The sequence below is a fragment of the Dermacentor albipictus genome, chromosome 2 (assembly GCF_038994185.2).
Source record: "Dermacentor albipictus isolate Rhodes 1998 colony chromosome 2, USDA_Dalb.pri_finalv2, whole genome shotgun sequence".
NCBI lineage: Eukaryota > Metazoa > Arthropoda > Arachnida > Ixodida > Ixodidae > Dermacentor > Dermacentor albipictus.
In genome coordinates, this window is record NC_091822.1 from 37,074,297 (window position 1) to 37,098,416 (window position 24,120).

General features: G+C 45.5%; 2 protein-coding genes across 3 annotated transcripts in view; one reads left to right on the forward strand and one right to left on the reverse strand.

Annotated features, from left to right (window-relative positions):
* Positions 1-8,787, reverse strand: part of LOC139055370 (uncharacterized) — a 28,077-nt gene extending 19,290 nt beyond the window's left edge. Inside the window, exons 1-2 of the mRNA XM_070532804.1 lie at positions 8,242-8,787; positions 3,969-4,126 (exon numbers count right to left, since the gene is read on the reverse strand). Coding sequence (XP_070388905.1) covers positions 3,969-4,126; positions 8,242-8,737 — 654 coding nt within the window. The 5' untranslated portion in view covers positions 8,738-8,787. The remainder of the gene's footprint in view (positions 1-3,968; positions 4,127-8,241) is intronic.
* Positions 8,788-22,061: 13,274 nt separating this feature from the next.
* Positions 22,062-24,120, forward strand: part of LOC139055371 (chorion class B protein B.L1-like) — a 50,957-nt gene continuing 48,898 nt past the window's right edge. The window contains exons 1-2 of one of the 2 annotated variants that reach the window (XM_070532806.1): positions 22,517-22,546; positions 22,623-22,733. The gene's annotated coding sequence lies outside the window, so the exon portion shown is untranslated. Of the gene's footprint in view, positions 22,203-22,516; positions 22,547-22,622; positions 22,734-24,120 lie in introns of those variants that run through there. The other variant, XM_070532805.1, reaches the window with a different exon arrangement.

Here is a 24,120-nt window from a genome sequence, read left to right on the forward strand (position 1 = left end):
GAGCACTAGGCGCTCAAACACGTTAGAAATAAATGATTGCTGCTGCAGACAAACCAAAGGTATGGACAGGCTTTCAGCAACAAAGACAGGTTGATTACGATGGCCCTCGGGTGCTTTTCCGCAAGTCCCGTGTTTGGCAAGGTTTGGGATCTCGGCAAGCTCTGGCGATGCCCTCAGTTAAATTAGATAATTGTATCGAGATATGGCATACAAACGTGTGCACACCTCTATTTTTAATGGCTTATCTGGATTTACTCTTGCGTTATAACCACTTCAGCGTTATTGCAAAGTCGGCCGGAAAAGGAGGAGTCATGTGGGCAAATCATAGGTGCCTTCATTCATTCGTTTATTGTTCGAACCATTTGGACGATAAAGAAAGTTTAGGTGTTCACACGCCTAAACCTAAACCTAAACCTAAACCTAAGGGGTCAAGAAGGCGCCATGGCTGAACCGTTCGAATTCTACAGTTCATAAAGAGGTAATGCACAAAACAGGAGACGCGCCCGTCAGACTCCCCAGAAAGGCGCGGCAAGCAGCTTGCGCCGATTGCGTAGATCGATAGCGGGACAGTCAGGGTATTGAAATATTGCATGTTGCATTGATAACAGTCAGCAGCGCTGGCGCGTAAGCGTTGCCCAATGCTCCGTGCTTGACACGAGAAAGCGGCGTGCGCAGGGCGCGCTTCTGTTGGCATACGTGGCTTTTCCTCGGCATTTTGTTGTCGCCCCTGTCTTTGTTGTCGGCCGCTATCTTTTATCACTGAGTACCATCGAGCAAACTCAGGCGACCGAGAAACTTGGGGCATCCTTCACCGTACCCCTGCCATCTACTTTTGCCGAAATATCCTGCCTTTTGAAGCGATGCAGAAATGGAGCCTTGGGACACTCGATAATTAGGGCGCGGCGATTCTTGAAGCTATGTCAACGTTTCTGTTTTAACAGACAGCGTAATAGGCCAGGAAGTGTTGGCGGTGGGTGGCGACGTATCGGAAATGGCGTGTGTGGCCATGGCCCTGTTTTTTTTTTTAATGCGAACTAATTTCGACGACTTCCACCAACTTTTCTGCAATGCCCACCTGGTCACAATCTGGCCGTAATCTCGGCCCCATGCCGAAGATAGTGCAGTCTAAAAATGTGGGCACTATGTGGCGAATCCCCACAAAATGTGGGGATTCCCGATGGCACTAGGTATGCGCCACTGGGGTAATTTGTTACGTGCCTCTTGAATCCTTGGGTAGGTGTGACGGGGTATGGGCTGCCAGTTGACGAATGTCTTTGACGCCAACTGGCAGCACTGTGTAATTTCGCTTTTCTCTCGAGCATGTGCCACAGGGGCTACTGGGCATGTGCTACCGGATATGGTCGATGTGACGCCAATATGGCTTGTTCCCTTGAATGTGGTATTAATGTTCCACTGGATATATATATATATATATATATATATATATATATATATATATATATATATATATATATATATATATATATATATATATATATATATATATAGATATACGGGAAGTTCGCGTCAGGAAGGGTCATTCAACAGCGATATACAGTGAAAGCTCGTTAATTCGAACTTCAATAATTCGAATTTATGGATAATTCGAACTGTACGATTTGGTACGGCCAAGCTCCATAGAAGTCTATGTATAAAAAAGTCCGTTAATTCGAACGCGAGAAGGTTCCCTCACGGATACGAACTACGCTCGCCTGGCACACGGCCAGAGAAACGCGCCTACTGCCTACACACAAGGCTGTATTGCCTCCGAAACGGAGAGAACGGCGAGAGAAGGCAAAATCGGACAAAAAACTAACTGACGCGGGGTCAGCCAGAAGGCAGCGGCGGCTGCCGCCTCTCCGTTCTACGTAACCTCGGAGACTTCTTGCCCGTTGCGAATATCTGAGGCTTTGCAAATCTTGTACAGCTGCTAATGTTGTGCGGAGATGGCACGGCAAGCTCCAAAACACAGCGAATCAAGTACGTCGCAGCTGCGCTTGCAATCAAGAACCAACGAATCAGGGCCTTCGCCACCTTCACATGTTCAGCGTCTTTGACTCGGCAGTCTTCATCGGTTGTGCACCTCTGTTTTCAGCTTAGGAGGTATCGGCCGTCGCGATTCATTGGGATGGTGTTAAGCCTCGGCTAACGTTCGTTTCGGTCGACATCGGTGGTGTGGCACAGTCGGAACCAGAGCTTCGACTTGAAGATGGCGTGTGACCACGGCACACGCCATCACTTTCTGACACGCCAAATTTCTGACATGCCCTACTGCTTTCAAATCGCAGTGTACTGTTGCCCTCCTTCACTTTCGTTAGTTCGAACTTTCGTTAATTGGAACTGAAGCGGCTTTCCCATGCGGTTCGAATTAACGAGCTTTTACTGTATATATATTGCTCTTGAATGACCCTTCCTGACGCCAACTTCCCGTATGGCCTAACTAGGCTACGAATCAAATCTAGGGAATTCCGTCGCTGCACACCAAGGCCTCCTCGCCTCGAACCTCTTTCAGCTAACGGCTGTGTAATACTAACCGCATAGAAAGCAGGAGAAGCAGAGAGAGGACGCACACACTTGCTGCTCACTCTGCTGAAACCGGACACTGGCCAGGCATTCCATACGCGACTTCTAGAGGGGTGCCAACAGTGTGAGTGATTTTTGAGGCCAAATGCAATACGAATTGCACAGTGCCGGAAGCGAGCCCAATCTAATCGAAAATACGACACTTTTCGAGCAGTTTTCGAAGAATGAGTAGTCGTTATCGCTAAATATATAAAACGGTTCTCATATTTCAGCATTCTTAATGTTAGCAAGTTTCTTTCATTACATAGTAATTTAAAATGAGTTGTTTATTAAAAGCGCAAATGAAGCATTAGGAGCAAACAAGTAGTTAAACAAGAGCAAACAAGGACTCTTCACAAAGTGCGAATATTCGCTATATAGGCTGCAAAGTATGGCTGCCTATATATATATGTGATGTAGCCTGCATCACTACGCAAGCTCTCAACGTTTCTGTCTGTACTATGACCGCGGGACTGTAAATTTAATGTATTTTTGCTCCAATGTCATGTTTATTTGGACGCGGTTAGCGTTAACGGCGTAAAGTATTCGTGAACTATTCGCATTTACGAATAGTGACCATTTGACTCAAAGACACGATCGAATAGGAAATTGCTCGATTGGTTATTCAAACTTTTGAATATTGAAACACCCTGAGTTAGTTCAAAGCAGCGCCAAAGTGCATCCCATGTTACCACGGCGCGTGTTCTCTTCCGAGGAACTAACTGCTGTCAGCACGACACACAGTTCGGCCCGCTCAGGATTAGGCAGGTCGAAGACACTGGAGTCAAAACTTGCGGGACGTTTCCGTAGAGCATACATGCCCCTGGGACCACTGTGTATGTACCACTGTGTACGTGCCGCTTCTCAATAAATTACTTTGACGCCGCAACAACAACAAACCATACCACGCGCCCCAGTCCCCATGGGTTCGCAGCACGTATCAAAAGCATTAGCCGTTCGCCGCGAAACAGATATATCATTCAATAGGAGTATTCTTAAACAAACCATGAAGGCTTCAAATTAGGTATATGTCTACAGGAGTTGAATGTGCTTTTTTTTCTTCAGTTCCATTTAACATTTTATAAATAGTATGCACTTCATTCTCTGCGTGCTATTCCTGTATATAGCGTTCGTGTTTATCGTTTTTCTTTAGAATGAGCTGGCTCGCATTGGATAAATGGGTTTAATTTTATGCCTCATTTTTCTCTTCATTATTGACTTGTCTCAATATTTCGTTTTCGTGTTTGCGACATAAATCGTTTTCTTGCTGACCGAGTATTTTTGTTTGCTACTCCCCTTTCTGATGCTTCGGCACCTTAGCGTTTCACAAATAAATAACTAAAGCAATAAACCCGGAAGAAACATGCACAGCGCAAGTACCCTTCTGTTTATGGTAAGGCCCACACCTTGTTGAAGCGTAAGCTGTCCGAATTGAAGCCAGTGGGCTTGCGCGCATCGTCTCCTTTGATAGCGGCAAGGGCGGCAGCATGCGGAGCGCGTTGAAGACGTGGTTTGTCGTCAAAAGCTTCCACCAACCGTCCACCTTTGACTTGCCACGCTGGAGCTGCAAGGAACCAGATGGTAAGGCTCTGAATGAACCAAGGGTATGAACTATTGCTTTAATCTCAAAAAGCATGGGCACACAATGTGGCGTTATGGGAGAACTTGCGCACCATTTTTATTTTATTTCAGTGGAGCAAGCTGGAAGTGAAGAAGACGAGCGCTATACTGCCATCTGATGTTTGTACAGAGGAGTACCTGAAAATTTGATCTCACAATTACGTCTCGCTAGACGCACGAGAAAAAGAATTAAACACCGAAACAATACATCGCAGAGTTACACGGAGACCATAAGAAAAAGAAAAAGAGAAACCAATAACGTAATGGTAAGCTTAAGAAAGAGAAGAAAACATTTAGCAGAGACGCCTAAAACTGCCTAAGTGTTGGAATTCGAAAGCAGTATAATCACTTAGGTCAAACGTTTTCGATTTATGTTTTTGACATGGGCTAATAGTTATTTCTGCTGAATCAATGTGTTTGTTTACGTGTACGTTATCCGCAGAATGGAAACATGCTGACCATTTAGCTGTGGAACGATGATTTCTTTTTCTTTGTTTGCTTGCTTCGTTTTCAGCGGCGTGCTTTGGTGGCCGACCACGTTTCGCAGCTACCGCTGAGGTAGGCGCTTCAGAGAGCATCCCAGCGCATACAGCACCGATGAAATGCGAAGAGCAAGTGACAAGTGCGAGGTAGGAGTGGAAGCAGTGACTTGACGTGCGAAATGACGTGCGCACTACGCACATCTTTAGTCGACCATAACCGTGGAGCCACAGTGGCGTCGAAGAAGTGTGCCAGTCTCGCACCCCGGACTAAAATGTAGCAAATTTTCTTTTCAGTTCCAATAATTGACTTCGCTTATAGAAATATGCCCAACAAATTTGACCTGAATCCGGGCATATTGTCGTGCCTTACCCTTCGCGCGTTCGGCCGTTTTTGGTTCCATCTTTCGGTGAGGCTACCGACGACAACGGCGGATTTTCGCTTCCGAGACGAGATGCGCACGTGACTGTTCACGCTTCGCTTTCTGCACACCCAGCGGCTCATACTCAGTGACCCAAGTTGGGAAGGGATTAGCGAGTGGCACGTGACTAGTGCATTTTAGGCCGTCGCGTCGTTCACCTTGAGGAAGGTTCGTGACGCGAGTTCGATTCTGCCCAGCATCGGATAAATTTACAAGGATCTGTTTTCTTCTAGAGCGGCAAAATCCCGGCGGCACATACTAACTTAAGAAATGTAATGCAAAAGGATGGAAAGTTTGGCGAATTGGTACGGTGACATAACCTTGCAACATGTCACCGCTGTTAGCGCTCGTCCTGTCTGCTCCTTTCTGTGTCCGTGTTCACTTCGCGCCACAATTCAAGATTAAGTTACTCAAGTTGGCAGCGATAACGCTCGTCGAAGAGAGGCACAGACCTGCTGGCACACGCCCAGTGAACATAGTCGGTGCCAAAGAGTTTCACTGAACCACGGCAGCCGCCCTGTCCTGCGCCTAAAATGACCCATGTCGAAGGGAAAGAGGTTCGTTCAAGCGCGGCGCATATGACGCTCTATGCCTTAAGGCTATTGCAAACTTTACTCGTCCATTTTTTCCACCAGCCCTCACCGATTAGTCAGAATGTTTTCTGGCCACCTCCACTTTGCTTGTCTTTCACGCGGCGTCAGGAAAACCGCCAAATTTTCTCATCTTACATGAGGTATACCCACTGATTATGCATGATAAGACCATAAAAAAGACAAACAGGTCTATCTGATTCTGTGCATTTTTCACCACCACTATTATCATAACCACCATCATTATTATCACCATCATCATTAGCCTATTTTATGGCGCGAGCAAGCCGGAGGCCTCCGCTTGCGATCTCTCCAATTATACCCCTGTCTTGCACCAACTGAGTCCATCTTGCGCCTGCGAATTTCCTAATTTCATCACCTCACCTAGTGAACTTCGCAATCGATAAAACTGGTCGAGCGGCGCCCATTTCTGCTGTCTGTCACGCGACGTCAGAAAACCGCCCGAACTCAGCGCATGAAATTGGCGTAGACGCAGTAAATATGCAATGATATATGCCGAACAAAACTGGTTTCTTTTTTTTTAGTACCTGGAGACTTCCCTGCACCGAAATGAATAGAAGATGGCTGCTCGCCGCTCGCTCTGACACTGGTTACAAGGAGCTGCCAGGGAGAATAGACTTATTTGTTTATAATAAAAAAAAATGCGTGGCGTTTTAATGCTGTCGAGCACTTTTAGGGCATACACGACATCACTTTCCTACATTTTCTTCGCTGAGGATACGTCCTAACTCCAGTTTTACCCTTCGGTTTACACCGCCGCGATCTTTTAGCTGGCACTGAAAGCTAAGCGAGAGGAAGCGGGCCACTCGCTGGCCGGCCAACCTCCATATCCTGTTATCGACTTTCACTGTGCTAGCACGGCCCCACCGATAGCCTCTCATCTGCGTTCTCTTTGCCTCTGGTTGGCCAATTAGGGAAGAAAAATTGACCGCACCAACGCACGGTGGCAGTCGATGTATGCGAAGCGTTGTATGCTGTATGCTGCGTTGTACTATAATTAGCAGTGATGTTGGCTGCTTATGTATATTTTCTTCAGCGTTTAGTGCAATACTAGAGTGGTGGGTTGATATAAAATGTTGCCTTCTGCGCCCCACTACTGTGTGTCTGCGTAGTCCACAAAACACCAAGCGAGAAGTGTTTGCTTGAGGCGTTGTGCGTCATTGCTCATGATCTTTGAGAGGGTTGAGCATTATCATTGCCTCACATGGGACATCGCATCGTGCTAGAAGTGGTAAACTTTAATTTAATTAGGGGGTTGTGCCTAATTCAGTTATTGTAATTGTATATACATTTTTTTTTTACATATTTCGCGGTCTGCACAACGTTTCGCTGCGTAACACAGACGTTGCTGTTCCGCGCTAGGTTTACTTCGATGCTGGGAGTCCTCGATGCTGAGTACACGTTTTGGATCCACTTTGCTGGCGCGTGCCTAAGTACTACTTCAGCAGATGTGGCTAAAGCGCTGTTAAGAGGCCAGCTCAAAGCGCTCTCTTCGGGCTATGGACGATTGTACTGATTACAGTATTACAGCCCAGCACGCGGCGTCCACGCCCCAGCACCTGCTTTTATGTCGGATAGGAAAGCAAGCACAGCATGTGCAATGCGCACAAACTGTAAAACGCTGGCGCGGTGGCTGCGGTCTGGGGGTGCATAGGCGAGTGCCATCTGGTGGTGTTGCAAGAAACCCAGCGGCACCAGCGGCCGAAAAATCGAGAGGAGAGCCAAAAAAGGATTCGCTTTAAAGACCTATCAATAAGGCAATGCGATTCACTTTCGAGCAAACAAGAGTGACCTTCTGTAAACGAGAGCGTTTCTTTCGCCTGTTCTAACCACGCTGTGATTCACCGCCCGATGTTTTTGACGCCAGCAGAGTGGAATAAAAATAGCTTGGACTAGATTTCCTTTATACAGCCCATGTCCCCATTGCTGCTTACTCAGTAACCCAAGTAGGCCCAACGCTTGGTTTCCAACAATGTTTCTTCAACTGAGCAGCCCGATGAGCTAACCATTCGGCCATGGCCTATCCAGTCACCCAGGTAGGCGCAAAAATGGTTTCATACAAACATAACTAAATAGTCCCAGGGAAGTGTGTTGCGTACCCTTTAAGGATATTAGCGGGATATTTGATTACCGCAGCACTTTCCCCCGCCGATTCCAACAAACAACACTGTCACGGCTTGCTTCTAACCTACTCTCGCATAGGCGGCGAGCGCATTCATTTGAGCAAAAGGCCTGCTAGTCTAACTAAGATAGTTGTCTTTAATGTAGAAGAGTGCTGTCCCAGCAAACAAGTGCAGGGCAAAAGGAATAACCTAGGTCTGCTGCCTTTTCTTTCGTTTTTCTGGTGAAGCACATTGAGCACTCTAATGTTTACTTCAGTTCCAGGCATCCAGCAAGCGCCCACGCTTCAATACAGTAGAATTTACGCCCATTGGCGAAACGAACGCCCACGTCCTTCTTGCTTAGATCAAACCACTAGTTATTCACTACTTCCTCCTCCCCACCCACCCCCTAACATTTTCGAAAAGTCAAATCCTGTCGACACACCTTCTGCAGCGGGTGCGCGCAGCAGGTGTTCGTAGCCGACCGAACGGCGCTGCCCAGTCGGCACACCCCGGGAGACGATGACCAGAGCCACGGCGCCAACCAGCAGCGCCGCGGTGAACGCCACCAGGGCAACGCACAGCGTCCGCGCCCATGGCACCTCGTCGTCTTCACTCTGCTCCTCGGTCGAAGAGGACAGATCGGACGCGAGGACCAACCTATCGGCGAAGCGAGCACGGCGGCGGCCTGGTCCATACGCGGGGTGCATGGGCGAGAGGGTCCGTCGCCGTCTTCGCTGCTGGTGTCGACGCTGAGACCGACGGGTGGGCGAGGCGTGGAGGGCTCTTCGGCTGACTGGAGCCCCAAACGCCGTCAAGTGGACCGCTTCGTGCCGCCGCGGGTCGTGCGTGGCCCATTTCTTCGCCCTAGTTAGTCGTCGATCGCTGCCTTCGGAAAGCGGTGACTGACTGTCGGATGAACGCCAGTACCTTGGCATCATGCAACAGGAAGGTGTGACGGTCGCACGGCTCGCTGGCTTTATGATATGATGGCGATCACAATGGTGCCGCTACATACACGACTCACGACTTCATCTAAAAGGGATATCAGAAATCACGAAAAACACAATGTCTTATGGTAAATCTGTTAACCGTGGAGTATGGGTTTATTCAATATGTCATCACATCGAAAACACCAGCGCATATGATCATCACTACAATCATGAGGCTATTGGCTGCAGTAATTTTGCCCAGTTGTTGTTGTTGACTTCATCCTATGTACCCACTATGGATGAAAGTCTAGGAAACGATCTTTTACCACAAACTCAAATAGAAGCAGTGAGGCACCCTTTTCGCCTTCCGCAGATAGAAATAAAAGAGTTGATGGTGCGTAGAATTTGTAAAAATAAATAAAAGTAAAGAGATAAACCTCTTTTCAAGGTTATTCCATGATTTCGACGAAATAGTGTTAGCATCAGGAGCAAGCATTTCTGTGGCAGAATCTGAGAAACGAAACCCCTAAGCACAACACCGTGGTAACAGATAAAGCACAACCAAGACAGTGATCTCAAGTTATGTCATTTCATTGCAGATAATCTCAGACATGAAATACAACTTAATGAAGAAGTTAATCTTTCAAAGCGCAGTGGAGAGGCAACATGTACACGCCAGTGTATACACGGATCTTCGGTGTAAGAAAGGCTTTCGGTGATCCTTGCTTAGCAAAGATCGCCACGTCAAGGTAGTAAAAAAAGACTCTAATGCAGAATATAAACAGTGGAGAGCCCCTCAATGTTTACTATTACTGCTATCATACGAAGGCACAGTGCAGTATACCCGATTCACGTGACAGCGGCAAAACGAGAAAATCCGACCATCAAAATGCAAGTCTGATCAGAAATAACTACCTATGCCTAGCTGCGCAAGCCTTTCAAAACTAAAGGTAGAAACGCTGTCTAAATATGAAAGCGTTTGAGAGAGCTTCACTAAATGCAGTGAAGGATGAACATGGAAATTACGCGACCATCCCTCTTACGCTACCGAAGCATTTACTTGTGGAAACATCAGCGTCTCCTTGCCCTACGGAAGAGAAGGCGTAAATAACTGAAGGAACGAAAACGTTTTACCAAGTGGCACGCGAACATTAGGTGGACAGTCCATATGATGCGCTTAGTAGTGACACCTTTGAATGAACTGATCGCCCAGTTTCTCAAAAATATAACTCATGAAATAATGTTAGGCAACATCACTTTGGTGGAATTCTAAAACGTAAACTTCAGTTTTCGCCTTCGTACATGTTTCAATCTCTTCTTTGGCGCCGTTTAAATTACGTGAACAGGTGATTTTGCGCAATTTCAACCGACGTTGCTAGGTTGTCGTTGCTGGCGTTTCACCCTGCATCGCTATACCGTATATGACATTCATGTAAATTCGCACTACAAAAAATTTAAGCACTTGCTTCCACGAATCATGTAGCGGCCGTGGTAGCATGGAAGTCAGTCGTGATGTTCATATTATAATTAGTGCGAAGCCTCCAAGTTAAGCGGAATGCCATCTGTACAACAAATTTTATTCAAACTTAACCACAGGGGTAATAATATCACCCAGCAATAACAGCCGTCCGACAGTTGTACCCCACAAGAGTCCACTACAGTATGATATATATATATATATATATATATATATATATATATATATATATATATATATCGATTTTCCTAATGTTGCTTTTGGCCTCATCGTCTGCTGGCTTTACAGACTAACTAAAATTGAGCACCTGGAGTTCCCTTTTTCTCTCGTTCAGGCTTATATTGTGGGCGCAGGGCCGTGGCTTCTGAGCCAGTGGCCAGCTGAAGCTCTCAGAGGCGACAGAGTGCGGGAGACATGCCAAGGACAACATTTACTCTCCGGACTGCAGACCAACTGAACGCAGCTCCCCGTGCCAGGCTCGCTGTGAGTGGCCCACGCGCATGAGCCCCGCTCTCATGATGATGATGGTGGCACCGCTGTGTCACCACGCGGCCGGTGTCCCCATAATATATATACATATACAGGGTGTCCTAATTATCATGCACCGAGGTTTAAGAATAAGCAAATTCCGCGTAGCTCGACACAACAAAGGTGATGTTCACCTTCGCTTCGAGATACTGAGATTGTTTTTTTTTCATTACGCCTGATAACATTATTAGTCCTAATCAATTAATCAACTGCTCAAGTATTATAATTCGTTTAACCGTGTCAATGAGGGAATTGTTTTGCAACATGAACTGCCGCTTTCGTTTGCTTAATACGTGCTACATAAAAGTGCTTTTCCGAGCATGAAAGAACCCCGGAAATGCACGCAATATGCCAAGAGCGTCAAGTCGCAAGGCAACTGTACGGTCGTTGTGAATGTTCGCATTTTTTAACTCATGTATGCATTCTTTTTGTTTGGATGAAATCCTTGCTTGACCGTCTTCTCTGGGGTTCTCTCGGTGTTTGTGTAGCTGTTGTCTGGCAATGCTGTGCGGTGGGCTCACACCCGAGCCGCTTCCTGAAGACGCGTGTTTTGGGAAGGTGGTGGCCGGGTGCGCTTTGGCGAAAAAGGGAGTGGTTCTCGCGCTTTGCTTCCTGCGAGCACCATAAATCACGCAGCGCGCCGCTACAGCGGCATCTGAAGAAGGGAGTCTTCTCCAGAAGCGGCGGCCACTGCCGGTGTGAGTTACACAGCCCGGAAATATGGTCCCGTGGCCGGGTGTGAGAATGTGCGTGACTGAGAGGGCAGTGTGGTCTGAGACTTCAGAGACAATGGACCGATCCCGTCAAATGCCCCATCGGAGCAACGGACTGATCCGAGGCCCTTGCTCAGCCGCATTCGTTAATATGAACTAGTTTCCCTTGTTTAGTATATACTGAGAGGTTCCAGTGCGGTCTGAGACTTGAGAGACAAAGGACCGATCTCGTCAAGTTCCCGATCGGAGCGACGGACTGCTCCGATGTCTTTGCTCAGCCATATTCAATAATGTCAACTAGTTTTCCTTGTTTATTATGCACTGTGAGGCTCCAGTGTGGTCTAACACTTCAGAGGCAACGGACTGATCTCGTCAAGTGCCCGATGAAAGCGCCGGACTGCTTTGAGGCCTTTCCCCAGCCACATTTGTTAATATGAACTTGTTTTTCTTGCTTAGTTTATGCCGAGAGGTTTCAATGGTGGTATGAGACTTGAGAGACAACGAAACGATCTCGTAAAGTGCCCGATCGGAGTGACGGACTGCTCCGAGGCATTTGCTCAGCCGCATTGGTTACTGTCAGCTCGCTTTCCTTGTTTAATATATACTCAGTGTAACCGCTACTGTCTGTCTGAAAATAAATTCGGTTCATAGTATTGACATCTAGCATCTTTAGTCCCAGAATACCGAAGCAGGAAACAGTGCAGCGGCTTAGAAAGAGCAGAGAGCGAACGAAAACACCAAGATGAACCCAGAGGAGGAAGAGAGAAGAAAAGCACACTGCAATCTTCCGTGTATTCGCGGGCCTCTTTCACAGCCGGAGAAACACATTTATTTGCGTTTACTTAGCGGCTGTGCGGTTCCGGTGCTACTCATGATGTCGCGGGATGAAGCCCCTTAACGGCAGCCACGTTTCGATGGGGAAAAAATGCAAACACACCCTTGAGCCGTGCAAAGGGTGTAGGTTAAAGATTACCATGTAAGGAAGAAAAGCGATGGACAGTTCCATCGTCATCGGGTTCTGCTAAGTATGCAGATAGAGAGAGAGAGAGAATTTATTTGAAAGAAGGCAGAGAGGTCAGCCTGAGCTCACGTGCTCTAGCCTGCTACGCTTCAATGGGGGAAGGGGAACGGGGAAATAAAGGTCTGATGAGGAAGGATGATGGCAAAGAAAGAGGGATGGATGCGCAACGGTGAAAGCCAGTTCACCATTCTGATGAGAAGCATTCAGAAATCTCATCCATGAAGCCACGATAAGGTTCCGTATCAAGTCTGTAGTCACCAATTCAAGTGAACATGACGATAAATGCGCTAGAGGGACGAAGCAGGTGTGATCTGCGAGATCAGCACAATCGCCAAGCAAACGCATTAGAGCATGTAAAGAGCTGCGATAAGAGGATCCTGCACGGCGAGCATCTGCAGAGCACTTTTAGCGGCTGGATTCTCGAGACCACTGACAATTTCGCCCATTGACTCTACCAGGTGCTTCAGCATTTTCTGTACACTCTCCTTCTCATTGTGTCCATCTCCTTGCTTGCCCGTAGTGTCACCGGTTTCATTGACTCTATAATTCTTGGCTTCATGGCGCAGCGGACCACTAGGACCCGCTGGCATGGTTGTGGGCCTAGAGGGCAGCAAAGGCCATTCTATGTCTGTATCAGCCGAACTTGATAGCAAACTATCTCGTTTGCCGGCCCTTGTCCTATCGCTATTATTCGCACAATTCTCCCTATACAGGATGCGCCTGTTTCAAAGTGTAAACTTGAAAATAATGCGACACTTGGTACAAAACACGGCACTCTCCTCACGCGTTCGAAATAGCTGCACACAAGTGCTTGCGAAATCATCACAACCGAATATCAGTATCTCTGCCCACTCATTGGGTAGAGTGAGCGTTGACTCATGCGACACAGCACTAACCATATCGCCAAGAGACAGTGACGACTTCTCGCGCATTTGGATGCGCTAATAAAGACGCATGCTCCGTGGACGCATTCCATATAACTTCTACGTCATCTCTGCAGGAATTGCGTGTTTAAAGACCGTGTTGCTCCACTGGATGCAAATCGGTGGGTTGAACGCGCCAATCACTGTTTCCAAATATTTATGGCGGTGGCAATTTGTACCCACAGCAATATACGATCACGCACAACGAGAACACAAACATACTACATCTGCTCTGGGACTGCGCAGAGACTACAAGGCAACGGAACGACGCTTGGCGTTTGCTGATGCCAAAGCCATTTTTGCTGGACTATTGGATGCTCCCGGACGAGTCGACCAACTGCAGAAGGAAAACTTCGGATTATTAAACAAATTGTACGCATATAATAGTGCCCAAACTAGTATCTTACACAGTCACTCGTCAACAATGTTGCCATCTTAGCGACTTTTTTTTCACTATATTTGGCGACCTTTTGGTCCACGTAGCGATAAATTTTCTGATTAACGGTCAGCGACATATTTAGCGACGGAACAGAAAAATTGGGGACCATTTAGCGACTTCGAAGTTCACGCATATGTTCCCACAATGCCTTTCGTAGAACGCACTATATCAAACAAAAGCTTTACAAAAAAATCGGCCGCAATTTGCGGCACCAAGCGTAGGTTCTGTGAGCATGATGAAAAAATCATGCTCAGCACTCGCGGCGACAATACGCTGCATTTTCAAATACGCCGACACACCGACACAAACAGGCTTCAGATTGTCTCACAAAATTGAAGTATTTTTTCATTTATTTATATACGATCCAATAAAGCCAATATTACAGCTGCAGGTGCTTCGGTTTGACTGAGTACGTACGTTCGCGAGCGTGTAAGTGAATCAAGCTAGTAAAAGTTATTTACTAAACATCACGGTGAGATTTAGGGCTAAGCAAGTGAATAACACAGAAACGAAACAACGGTAGAAATGCTGAAATATTAGATCAGCTGGGCTCATTCAAGCGGATCGGTACGAGCCACCTCCTTTTTCACGCGGTTGTCGGATAAATCAACGCCGCGTGGAGCCTTCACTGAGATGAGGACGCGCAATGTAGTACCGTGCCTGTGTAAAAGTTATGAAAATGTCATATTGCAGTGTTAAGAAATTTAGGCAAATGGTGTCGCACAACTTTGCTCTCTCATAACGAGCCCTGAAAACTAGAAATTTTGCGCGCAAAACGTGGATCGAATGCGTCTTTGTGGTAGGAAAGTCAGGTGGCCCGTGTTGTTTTGAGCCGTCCTTTATTTGTACTGTTAAAATCTCGTCAACAATGTTGGCGAGACTTGTTGTTGGAATACCGATCTAGATTTAGAGTGGAATACCGTACATACAAGGCGCACAAGACTGCACCGACTAAACCCATCACTTCAACTCAGACCTCCAGCCGGTGTGCACCGGCGTGAAGCGTCTCTTCTGTGTCGCTTATGGCTTGGAGTGGCCTTCACGAATGCCTACTCAGCACTAATTGGAATGGCTGATAGTCCTGCATGTGATGTTTGCGCATCCGAGGAGAACATTTACCACATATTGTGCCATTGTTCTCAATTTCAAGCACAAAGACTGTATTTGTCCGACACATTGAGGAAACTAGACGATCGTCCTCTGAGTGAACAGACAATATTAGAGCCCCATCCCGACCGATAAACGGCTCAGAAGGCAGTGAAGGCACTTTTGTGTTTTCTCAGAACTTCTGGTTTGCTCGAGCGACTTTAACTGAAGTGCTGTTCGTACACGTACCTACACCTTCTCTATCCCTTCTTTCTCTTCCCCTTCTCCCTTCCCCCCAGTGTAGGGTAGCCAACCAGACTATTGACTGGTTAACATCCCTGCCTTCCTGTATTCTTCTCTCTCTCTGAAAGGAGCCGCAAGGTTTCAGATGATATCATATATTGCTTTTAATTAGGTGAATAAGGCCAAAATACTGCACACTCGGTTGCTTATATAAATGTTTATTCCTATAGTTCTCACCTACATGCACGCTAGAAAAAACGTGACATGTGCGTGCAGCCCCCTTATGCCATGTTTGCCTATATTGTATTATTCTAAAATGGCGACTTTATGTTATATTCACCGGACAGTTTTAGCGGCAATTTTAGTATACGGAGCAAACTTTTAAATCAAGATATCTATGTCAGAGGCCTCCTATTCATGGCAGTCCTGCAACTATAGACTTTGAACCCCCCCTCCCTTAGGTTCTTTCTCTGCACCACAGAAAATATTTATTTATTTAGTTCTTTGCTTTCAATTAATACGTTCGCAATGCGTTTGTGTGGCTTGACCTTTTTGTGGTTTTCCTATTGATGTCGCTCAAATTACCAGCGGAGGGGAGGGCGGCCCCTTTCATGCGGTTTGATGACGATAGCTAGTGCAATTATTTAGCAACATTTTGCTGAAAACGGTTGTGATTATGAAGTAAAAAAAAACGGTCCAGAAAGCTGAGATGGAACATACAAGCCCACTTATTCAAGCCAAGCATTTTAACTACTACGCCACAGCCAGCAAAGCAACGATCAAATCGATGATAAAACAAATAAAATAAAATATTCGCTGCAAGGCTGACATACGAATTGAGCGGACGATAACGAAACAAATACCACAACACTTTAAAACGGCGGCTGCATTTAGGTATTTGGGCCATCTTAGAAGGCGTGAGAAGCAGCGCAAGAAATAACTAAGGTCATGGGCAACAAAATTAATACACGAGCGTTGTGTCCTATCCTCCGCAAACAATACGCTTGCAAAATCGCTCGTGCGGAACTAGGTTCCGTAATTGACGCACTACTCTGGCCGCTTCTCGCAGCCATCGCCACCGCAAAGCCCGCAGTGCGCGGCCCTACTTTTCTCACATTTTCGCCGTGCCCGCCTCCTCCGCTTTTCTCCTCGCGCTCTCTTCGTTATCGCCGTCTTTTCTCCGCGTTGGCTCTTTCAACCGTTTGCTGCGCTCCTTCGCTTGGTTACGAGGACGCCGACGTTCGCGGCAGGAAAGAGCGCCTAAGGGCTGTGCTCTGGAACAAGACCATGTAGCATTACGCAAGTGATGTGGTTGTATTTTGCAAAAGCGTTGCCACGTGCTCGCTAGCCCCTTCGTCGCTTTCATAGCTGCTTTGGGAAGCACGCCGATGTTGCCAACTAACGGATGCTTTGCCAACTGCAGACTGTGTAGTGCTGAGTTTCCTTGACGGTCGCCCTTCAACTTGCGGTGATGTCTCTGCAGTATCCGTAAGCGTGGCACCATCATCCCGCCAGTGAAAGAGAAATGATAATCGCTGGCGACCACGCGGCATCACTATGATTAGCACCAGGGAAACGAGGAATACGCTGCCGATGGTGGCTACGAGAAGTTTCAAGTGCTGAGAACCCTGCGTTGAAGGCACACGATCCACCTCGGGCGAGGAAAGCCGCACAATGGTCAGACGGCTAACACTTCGCGCAGCGGCCTGCGAGTCCACTGATGCTGCCTGCGCGACGTCGCCAGGCTCTTGACGCCGGTCTAGAAGATGCGATGGGCTCTGAGTTGGGAGGTTGCGCTGTACCGTTGCGTTGTTTTCAAACTGGCAAGGTTGATCTTGCGGAAGGCCCATACTCTTCTTCTACTTCTTCTTATTCATTTATTGCACGTTTGGAGTTGACATTTACACTTTCATTTTCTTTTTCATAAAGAAATTACTTTTGTTGGACCTTATCTTTTATTCTTTGCCTGAACTTGGCGTTTCTGTTGAAATGGTGAAGGTCATTATAAGTTTCCTGAGTGACACATGAAGGGATCACATAGTAATTTCTTTCGTCTCTCGTATAATGATTGTTCTTTCAGAGGTGGTTAGGTATTATTCATTGCGTATATGTAAGCGTTGACGGTGAACTTAACGTTTACAAATTCTTGCCTTCGAAGTCATACTTTTAAAAAATATTTTTGATGCCTCCTACTGCCCGATTCAGGACCGATCCTCTAGGGTGGGTTGAACTATTGCACAAAGGAAGAGGCAACAATAAAATTCGATTGTGACATTTTATGTTCCAAAACCTTGACCTGATTATGATACATGCTGTAACTGGGGACTCCACTTTAAATATGACCACATGGTGTTCTTTAAGGTGCACCTAATTCATGGTATGTGGGCCTTCTTTTTTTTTCATTTCACCCCCATGAAAATGCGGCCGCCAAGGGCTGGATTTGATCCCGCGACCACGTGCTTAGCAGCGCAATGCCGAAGCCACGAAGCGACCACGGACGGTGAACCAACATGCGTAATAACCCCAGTGTGTCATTGGTATAGCTTGCTCGACAAGTACTGGCGCTTGCACTATATCTTAATTTCCTGCATGACTGCGAAAATGAGGAACGGTGTGGAGATATTTAAAAGAAGGCGTGTAGAAAGTGAAAATATCGCCATAGCGAAAAATGCTAACTTTCAACACACTGCTACATGATGTAAGCAATCTATGCTTGCGCACAAGAAGAAGAAAACAAAGTTTTCACAGGAAGGCATGATGTTTATTTACAATACAACCAGAAATATCGAGGGCGCATCTCTTATTTAGGGTAATTATCGCTGTGGCCTTGGTGTGAAATAAAGCTAGTGGTAAATAATCGTGCGTACGCTCCCGTGGGCTGTGGCTAGACCCCATTTTTCTGCAAAGAAAATCTATTTGTGCAGAAAGTCTTGCGGGTCTGATTGCGCTTGAACTTTATTCTTGTTTCTTTTCTTTTTTTTCTGTCCATTTTTTCTTCAAGCGCAATTATCCGTCTTAAAAAAAAGACAACGAAATAACCACAGAATTTTAGATCGGCGTCGTTGACACAACGACACTTCTGTTTATTTCGCTCAATGCGCGGCAAACTAATGCCAAATTGAGAAGAAATATTCGAGAGAAAGGCTCGAGAGTAACTGCGATATCGCGTTGAGTGGACGTTAGTGGACCACATCCACAACAATGAAATCATAATAAAATATGTCAGACAAATTTCGTGTGAAACTTGGACCTGACGTATAGGACACTTTTGGTTTCATCGCTTCGCCCAGTGTAGCGTCGCTGACCACAGGCGTTTCTGCATGACAGCGCTGCCTCCTGGCTTTCATGCGTCCTTTTACTCCAAGTGAAGTAGTGCGACCCCGGAATCGACATATGGGACCCGCTGACAACGTGTCTGTTTCTTTCCTGGTTCCATATCCCTTATGCTTGTCGTTTCCGAAGATAACGCCCCGGGGCAATTGAAGTAGCTGACTGAGCGAGAAAGATGAAGACAATCAGCCGTCGACGACGTCCATGGAAAATTTGAGCAAGCCATTCTAAACATTTCGGCTCATTTGTTTACTTATTTATGTCTTTTCTCATTTATTTATGTATATGTTTATTTATTGATTTACAAATACCTTACCCGTCTTCAAGATGGCACTGTGTAAGAGGGAAGTACGATAATATTTGCGCAAGAAGTTCGGCAGCAAAAAAAAGCATTGGTACAATAAAAGGAATATTCATGCAACACAGTAGTATGTAACCTTAAAACGATATTACCGAACACAATATTGACATGTGGACTTGTTTGTACGCACGCTTGAGAGCAGCAAAATACGACCGCGTAAACGCTCCGTCATTCATTTAACATTTATTTAAATTCTTGGCACATGGTATGTGGGACACCCTTTATACTTAAACATTCGCTTTTCTCTTCACTACATCTCGGCGAACCCGCATCGTAACGGTACCATATAACCCACATAATAATGCTATAGTACTTTTCAACTTGACTCCTGCCGTTAGCAAGGAGCATCGAAAGCTGTGTTTGCTTTCCACCCGCGCCACACCCAGATGCGTTCGACGAATTAGTACGCGAATAGTGCCCGTACTACCACTAACAGATTTCTGGCCAATCCCCCACAGTGGGTATGCCCATTATTGGCAAACAAAAACAAAAACTCATGCCCGTAAAGGGTCCTAAAGGGATGGCAGCGCATACAGACAGTGATGGAGTGAGTAACAACAGGACACAGCGCTAAACACCACAACTGGTACTTTAGAGGAATTGGTAACATGTTTGTAGGCTGAAACAACCAATGGGACAAATAACAAATAAAAAAAAATTAAATTCTGATTCGGCATATCGCCGTCTGCCCTTTAGACAGCGTTATCCACCAGGCCATCGTTGTGAAACCGTAAAGGGGTAGCAAGGAGACAGCGCTCTGGGAATAGAAATATCAGGCAGTGTGACATTCGAAATAAAGAGCGCTAAAGACGGGGAAAGCGAGCAGCAAACACAAACACGCACAGATTGCATTGTCACTGCTTTGGTGCCTTGGATACACAGTGTTTACTTCTCCAGTGTTCTCTTTGTCGCGACGTGGATTTCAAGAAGGTTGCCACACCAACTAGGTGAGATTGAGACCTTTATTAATTTCATGTATTTCTGTTTAAACACCCAGAGGCATTAAATAGGGGGGGGGGCATAAATACTTGTGACCTCAATCATATGAACAAAAGTTTTAAAAATACAGCAGAAATACTGTCAGTGAGGGAAAAAATACAATTGCTAATTCAATAACATATATAGGAAAATAGTAGTAAAAAAGACAAAAAGTCAGAGCAGGCAGATGTTTAAGACGTGTTAGTGTAGGGAACAGTGGTCGTCTGTGACTGCGTAATGCATTCTTAATTTTCGCAGAATTCTTCACGTTCGGTGTATGCCACTATGTGTTCTGGAAGGGAATTGAGCAACACTATTGCAATGGGGAAAAAAAGATGAGTTCATATATGCCATGTGGCCGTTAACACGTTCTATTGCATTCGTATGGCTGAGTTGAGATGGCACTTTATGTTGTGGTTTTAGTGGCAGTTTGCGTTACTTCGGGTGATAGAAAAAGAAGTAGAGCAGGTAAAGGCGAAATATGACAAGGCGTGATGCGAACCGTGACAGACCAAGTGATTGCTTGAGTGACGTAACAGTGACGCAAGACGAGTGATTTGAGGTGTGAAGCGACCGGACCGGTTCTGGATCAATTCCAAAGACGCGTTCATATATGCCTGTGACAGATTTTAAATCGATGACGCATATTCTAGTTTCGGGCGTACCAACGTTAGCTACGCCCGTTTTTTTAAATTCGGATGCAGTGCTCAGATTACGACGTAAATAGCCCAGCGTTCGCAAAGCATTCGAACAAATAATTTCTATGTGGCTTTCGCATATTAGCGATGATGTCATATGTATTCCGAGGTATCTATATGCTGTTGTGGCTTCAATAGAGGCGTTATTGATTGCGTAGGTGTTGGTAATGAGGGTGTACTTCCGAATAAATGATATTGATTTGCACTTTGGGAGATTCAGCGGCATACGGCATTTATTGCACCAGTCGCTAATGAGTTTAGGTCAAGTAAGTAAGTCAATGTAAGTCAAGTTGTAATTGCAAGGAGTCGTGACACGAGTTAATTAGATTGTAAGTGACAGACTCATCAGTAGACGGCCGTAGTTTTGTAGTAACATTAGCCGGTAGGTCGTTAACACATATCAAATATAACAAAGGGGATAATCCATCGCCCTGGAGTACTCCTGAATTGACGTTCGTTAGTGGCGAGTGATTGTTAGTAAGAGAAGTAAATTGCTTGCGTCCATTGAGACCGTGTTCGATCCATGGGATTAGGTTACGTGGTAGAGAGTGTACTAAGTCATAGACGATGAATTACGCGATCAAATGCCTTCGAGAAATCTCAAAATACGGCGTCTAGTTGTATGTGAAGCTCCATGTTTTGTAAAAGGTCATGAGTGAACTTGGCGAGTTCACTTTCGCACGGTAAAAACTTTCTAAACACGTGCTGGTTGAGGGAAAAGAAATTAATTGATTCTAGGTGAGTAATTAAACTGGACATTATTATGTCTTCCAGTAATTTGGACGAAATGCGTGTCAGGGAAATCAGGTGGTAATTACTAACGTTGGCGTGGTCACCTGCTTTTAAAATAGGGATTATTTCCGATTTTCTCGAGTCGTCGAGAACGTCACCTGAGTTTAATGATTGCGTAAATATTAGGTTCAACATTCTGGCTGATGTAGAAAAGTATTTCTGAGAAGCTTACCGTTAATTTGTTTGCACCCAGCAGACGAAGATTGTTTGAATCCATTAATTATGTTATATATACTCTGAACGGTGACAGTTATATTAAGCAATTCGTTGAAAGGGAAGTTCGGGGGGGGGGGCGGGGTTCAACGGAAAAGCTTCTCAAGCTACGAAACACCAATGAAAAATAATTACTGAGGGCAGTAGCACATTGTTCCCTTGTATTTGACTCACCGGCGGTGTTAACAAGATATATGGTTTTGGTGCGTGATTTACTGGACAGTTTTCGCCAGAATTTGTTAGGGCTTGATTGAAGAAGATCAGATGAGCATAGCTTTTCTTTTGCATCCTTTATTGCATTAAGATAGGCGGTAACACTCAGCCGGTATTTTTTCCACGTTTGTAGATTTTTGCTGCATAAAGCCATTGTATATACACGCTTTTTTCTGTTGAATAAAAATTTGAGACGTTTAAAAAACCAGCGGTTGTTGTTCACGGATTTAAGAACTATTGTTGGAATGAATTCATTTTTTAAGTTTGAAAGCGTGTTCTTGAATAGCTCCAAGTTACTATTTACGGTTCGAGTCTGATACAAGTGTTCTGAACTGTCGAGAAAAATTGCAAGTTCGTAGTTAATATAGTCAGTTTCCTCTCCTGTAGTCAACAATTACTTTATTCATAGGCGATCACTTTTTGGTTGAGAGTGAAATACAGATATGCAGGACATTGAGGGTGAGTGATACGTGGTAACGTATTAATTTTGTTAAAATCATCAGGACAGGATGGTAATAAAAGGTGCAGGATATTTTCGCCTCCAGTAGGATGTGTTACGACTTGCTGCAGATTGAAGTCTTGTTTTAGGTCGATGAATTGTTGCACTTCGCTAGACGGTCAACTGTTCGGCACTGAGAGCAAAGTCCAGTTGATGTCAGGATAATTAGTCACCGAAGAGGTAGATTGCTGCGTTTGGAAACTGTGTTTGAAATCTATTTAGGCCGTTGTAAAGGTTATCACAAAAGGACTGTTGCCTGTCGGGGGGCCGATAGCGGATGCCAAAGACCAATTTCGACGATGAGGTATGTACGCAGACAAATGAAAGCTGAAGGTAATCATCATGGAAAATAAGTGAAGATGATCATGTGCTTCTTACAGCAATGAGGACCCCTCCTGCAATACACCACTCTTGTAACGGCGATACAAGGTGAAGTTTTTCTATGTGGGGAGAACCTCGTGAGCTGCATCACCTGGTTCAACCACGTTTCGGTTAGTATGACAATGTCGGTATTGGTGTCGTCGACGAAGCTGATAATTTGAGCACGCTTGCGTGTTATGCTACGAATGTCGGTGAAAACGATCTTAAAGTGCATGAACGATGTAGTTCGGCTGCGTGGAAAATTCACAGGAAGATTAGAATTACATCATTTGCCGTTTACCATTGTTACGTGCCGTGTTTTGGCAGTGTTAGAGAAGGCTACTCTTGAATTCAGAAATTCTTTAACGCCACCTGAAGAGGCGTCATAGAAGTAACATTGGTTTCCCACATGTACTTTATCAAGTTTGAGTTTGAGAGCGCAGTTTTTCGGCCAAACGAACTGCAACAATTTCGCATGAGCTTGTCGAGTGGGGGCAGCAAAGTCTTCTCTGATGGCGTAGCCTGAGTATTTTAGCTTTCAGCCACAAGGCCAAGATACTATCTATAGTTTTGAAGTACATTACTTTAATAGCAATTGGTCGTTTTTTTTTGTTTTCACTCAGTTTTCCAATTCTATGTGCACGTTCAGTGGAACTGGGGTCTAATTCTTGGTCCAGTTTGTTTTTCCATAGCGCGAGTACTTTTTTCTCAGTCTTTGCACGATTAATTTTCGCTACCGTCCAAGCCAGCAATACAGACAGCATTAAAGCAGGATGATTCTTGCTGAAAAGCTACTTGTTCCTTAGGTCAGAGGTTGTACCTTGCTGAACCGATACAGTTACGTTAAGCAAGAGACTGCAAGAGTGCAGTGTTTCGTGAACTTGATAATAATACAAGAGCTGTCAGCAAGTTTGTATTTGCTGCGCAAGGCAGCCCGACACATGAATCAATACAGGGAGTTTTGAGGTCAGCAGGCTTCTCTGTTAGGGAAGCACAAGCCAAAACATTCTCAACGCAGGTTCAAGAAATAAAATCATTTTACGGGCATCAAGGATATGAAAGCATGGAGCAACACTATAAATTAAGAGAATCATTGCATCACGCCTCCAGCCTTCGGACGCGAATTCTCCGAGAAGCAATTCCTTTCGCTATTTTCCTTGCAGTATGTGCCCAAGATGTGATATATGCTGCCCAGTGTATCGGCCCTGTGTGCCTGGTTCTCGGTAGTCTTTAATTGATGGGCACTTCATTGGCCGCCTTGAAGTAACTCTGCCTGCAGAGAGGGAGTGCTAAACCCTATCGCGCACTATGACGTGGTGATCACGTGTTCGGCCAATAGGTTTGTTTCAATATTTTTGCGTGGTACACTTGTAATCATTTGCATACACTATCTACGTAAGTATAAAAAAAAACGTTGAATCATAGATTTATTCCTTACGTAGCGACCTGCACTAACCAAATGTATATCAGTGACTATAGCCTTCTTACAGTGAGCTTTATGTCACGGTTTGTATTCCT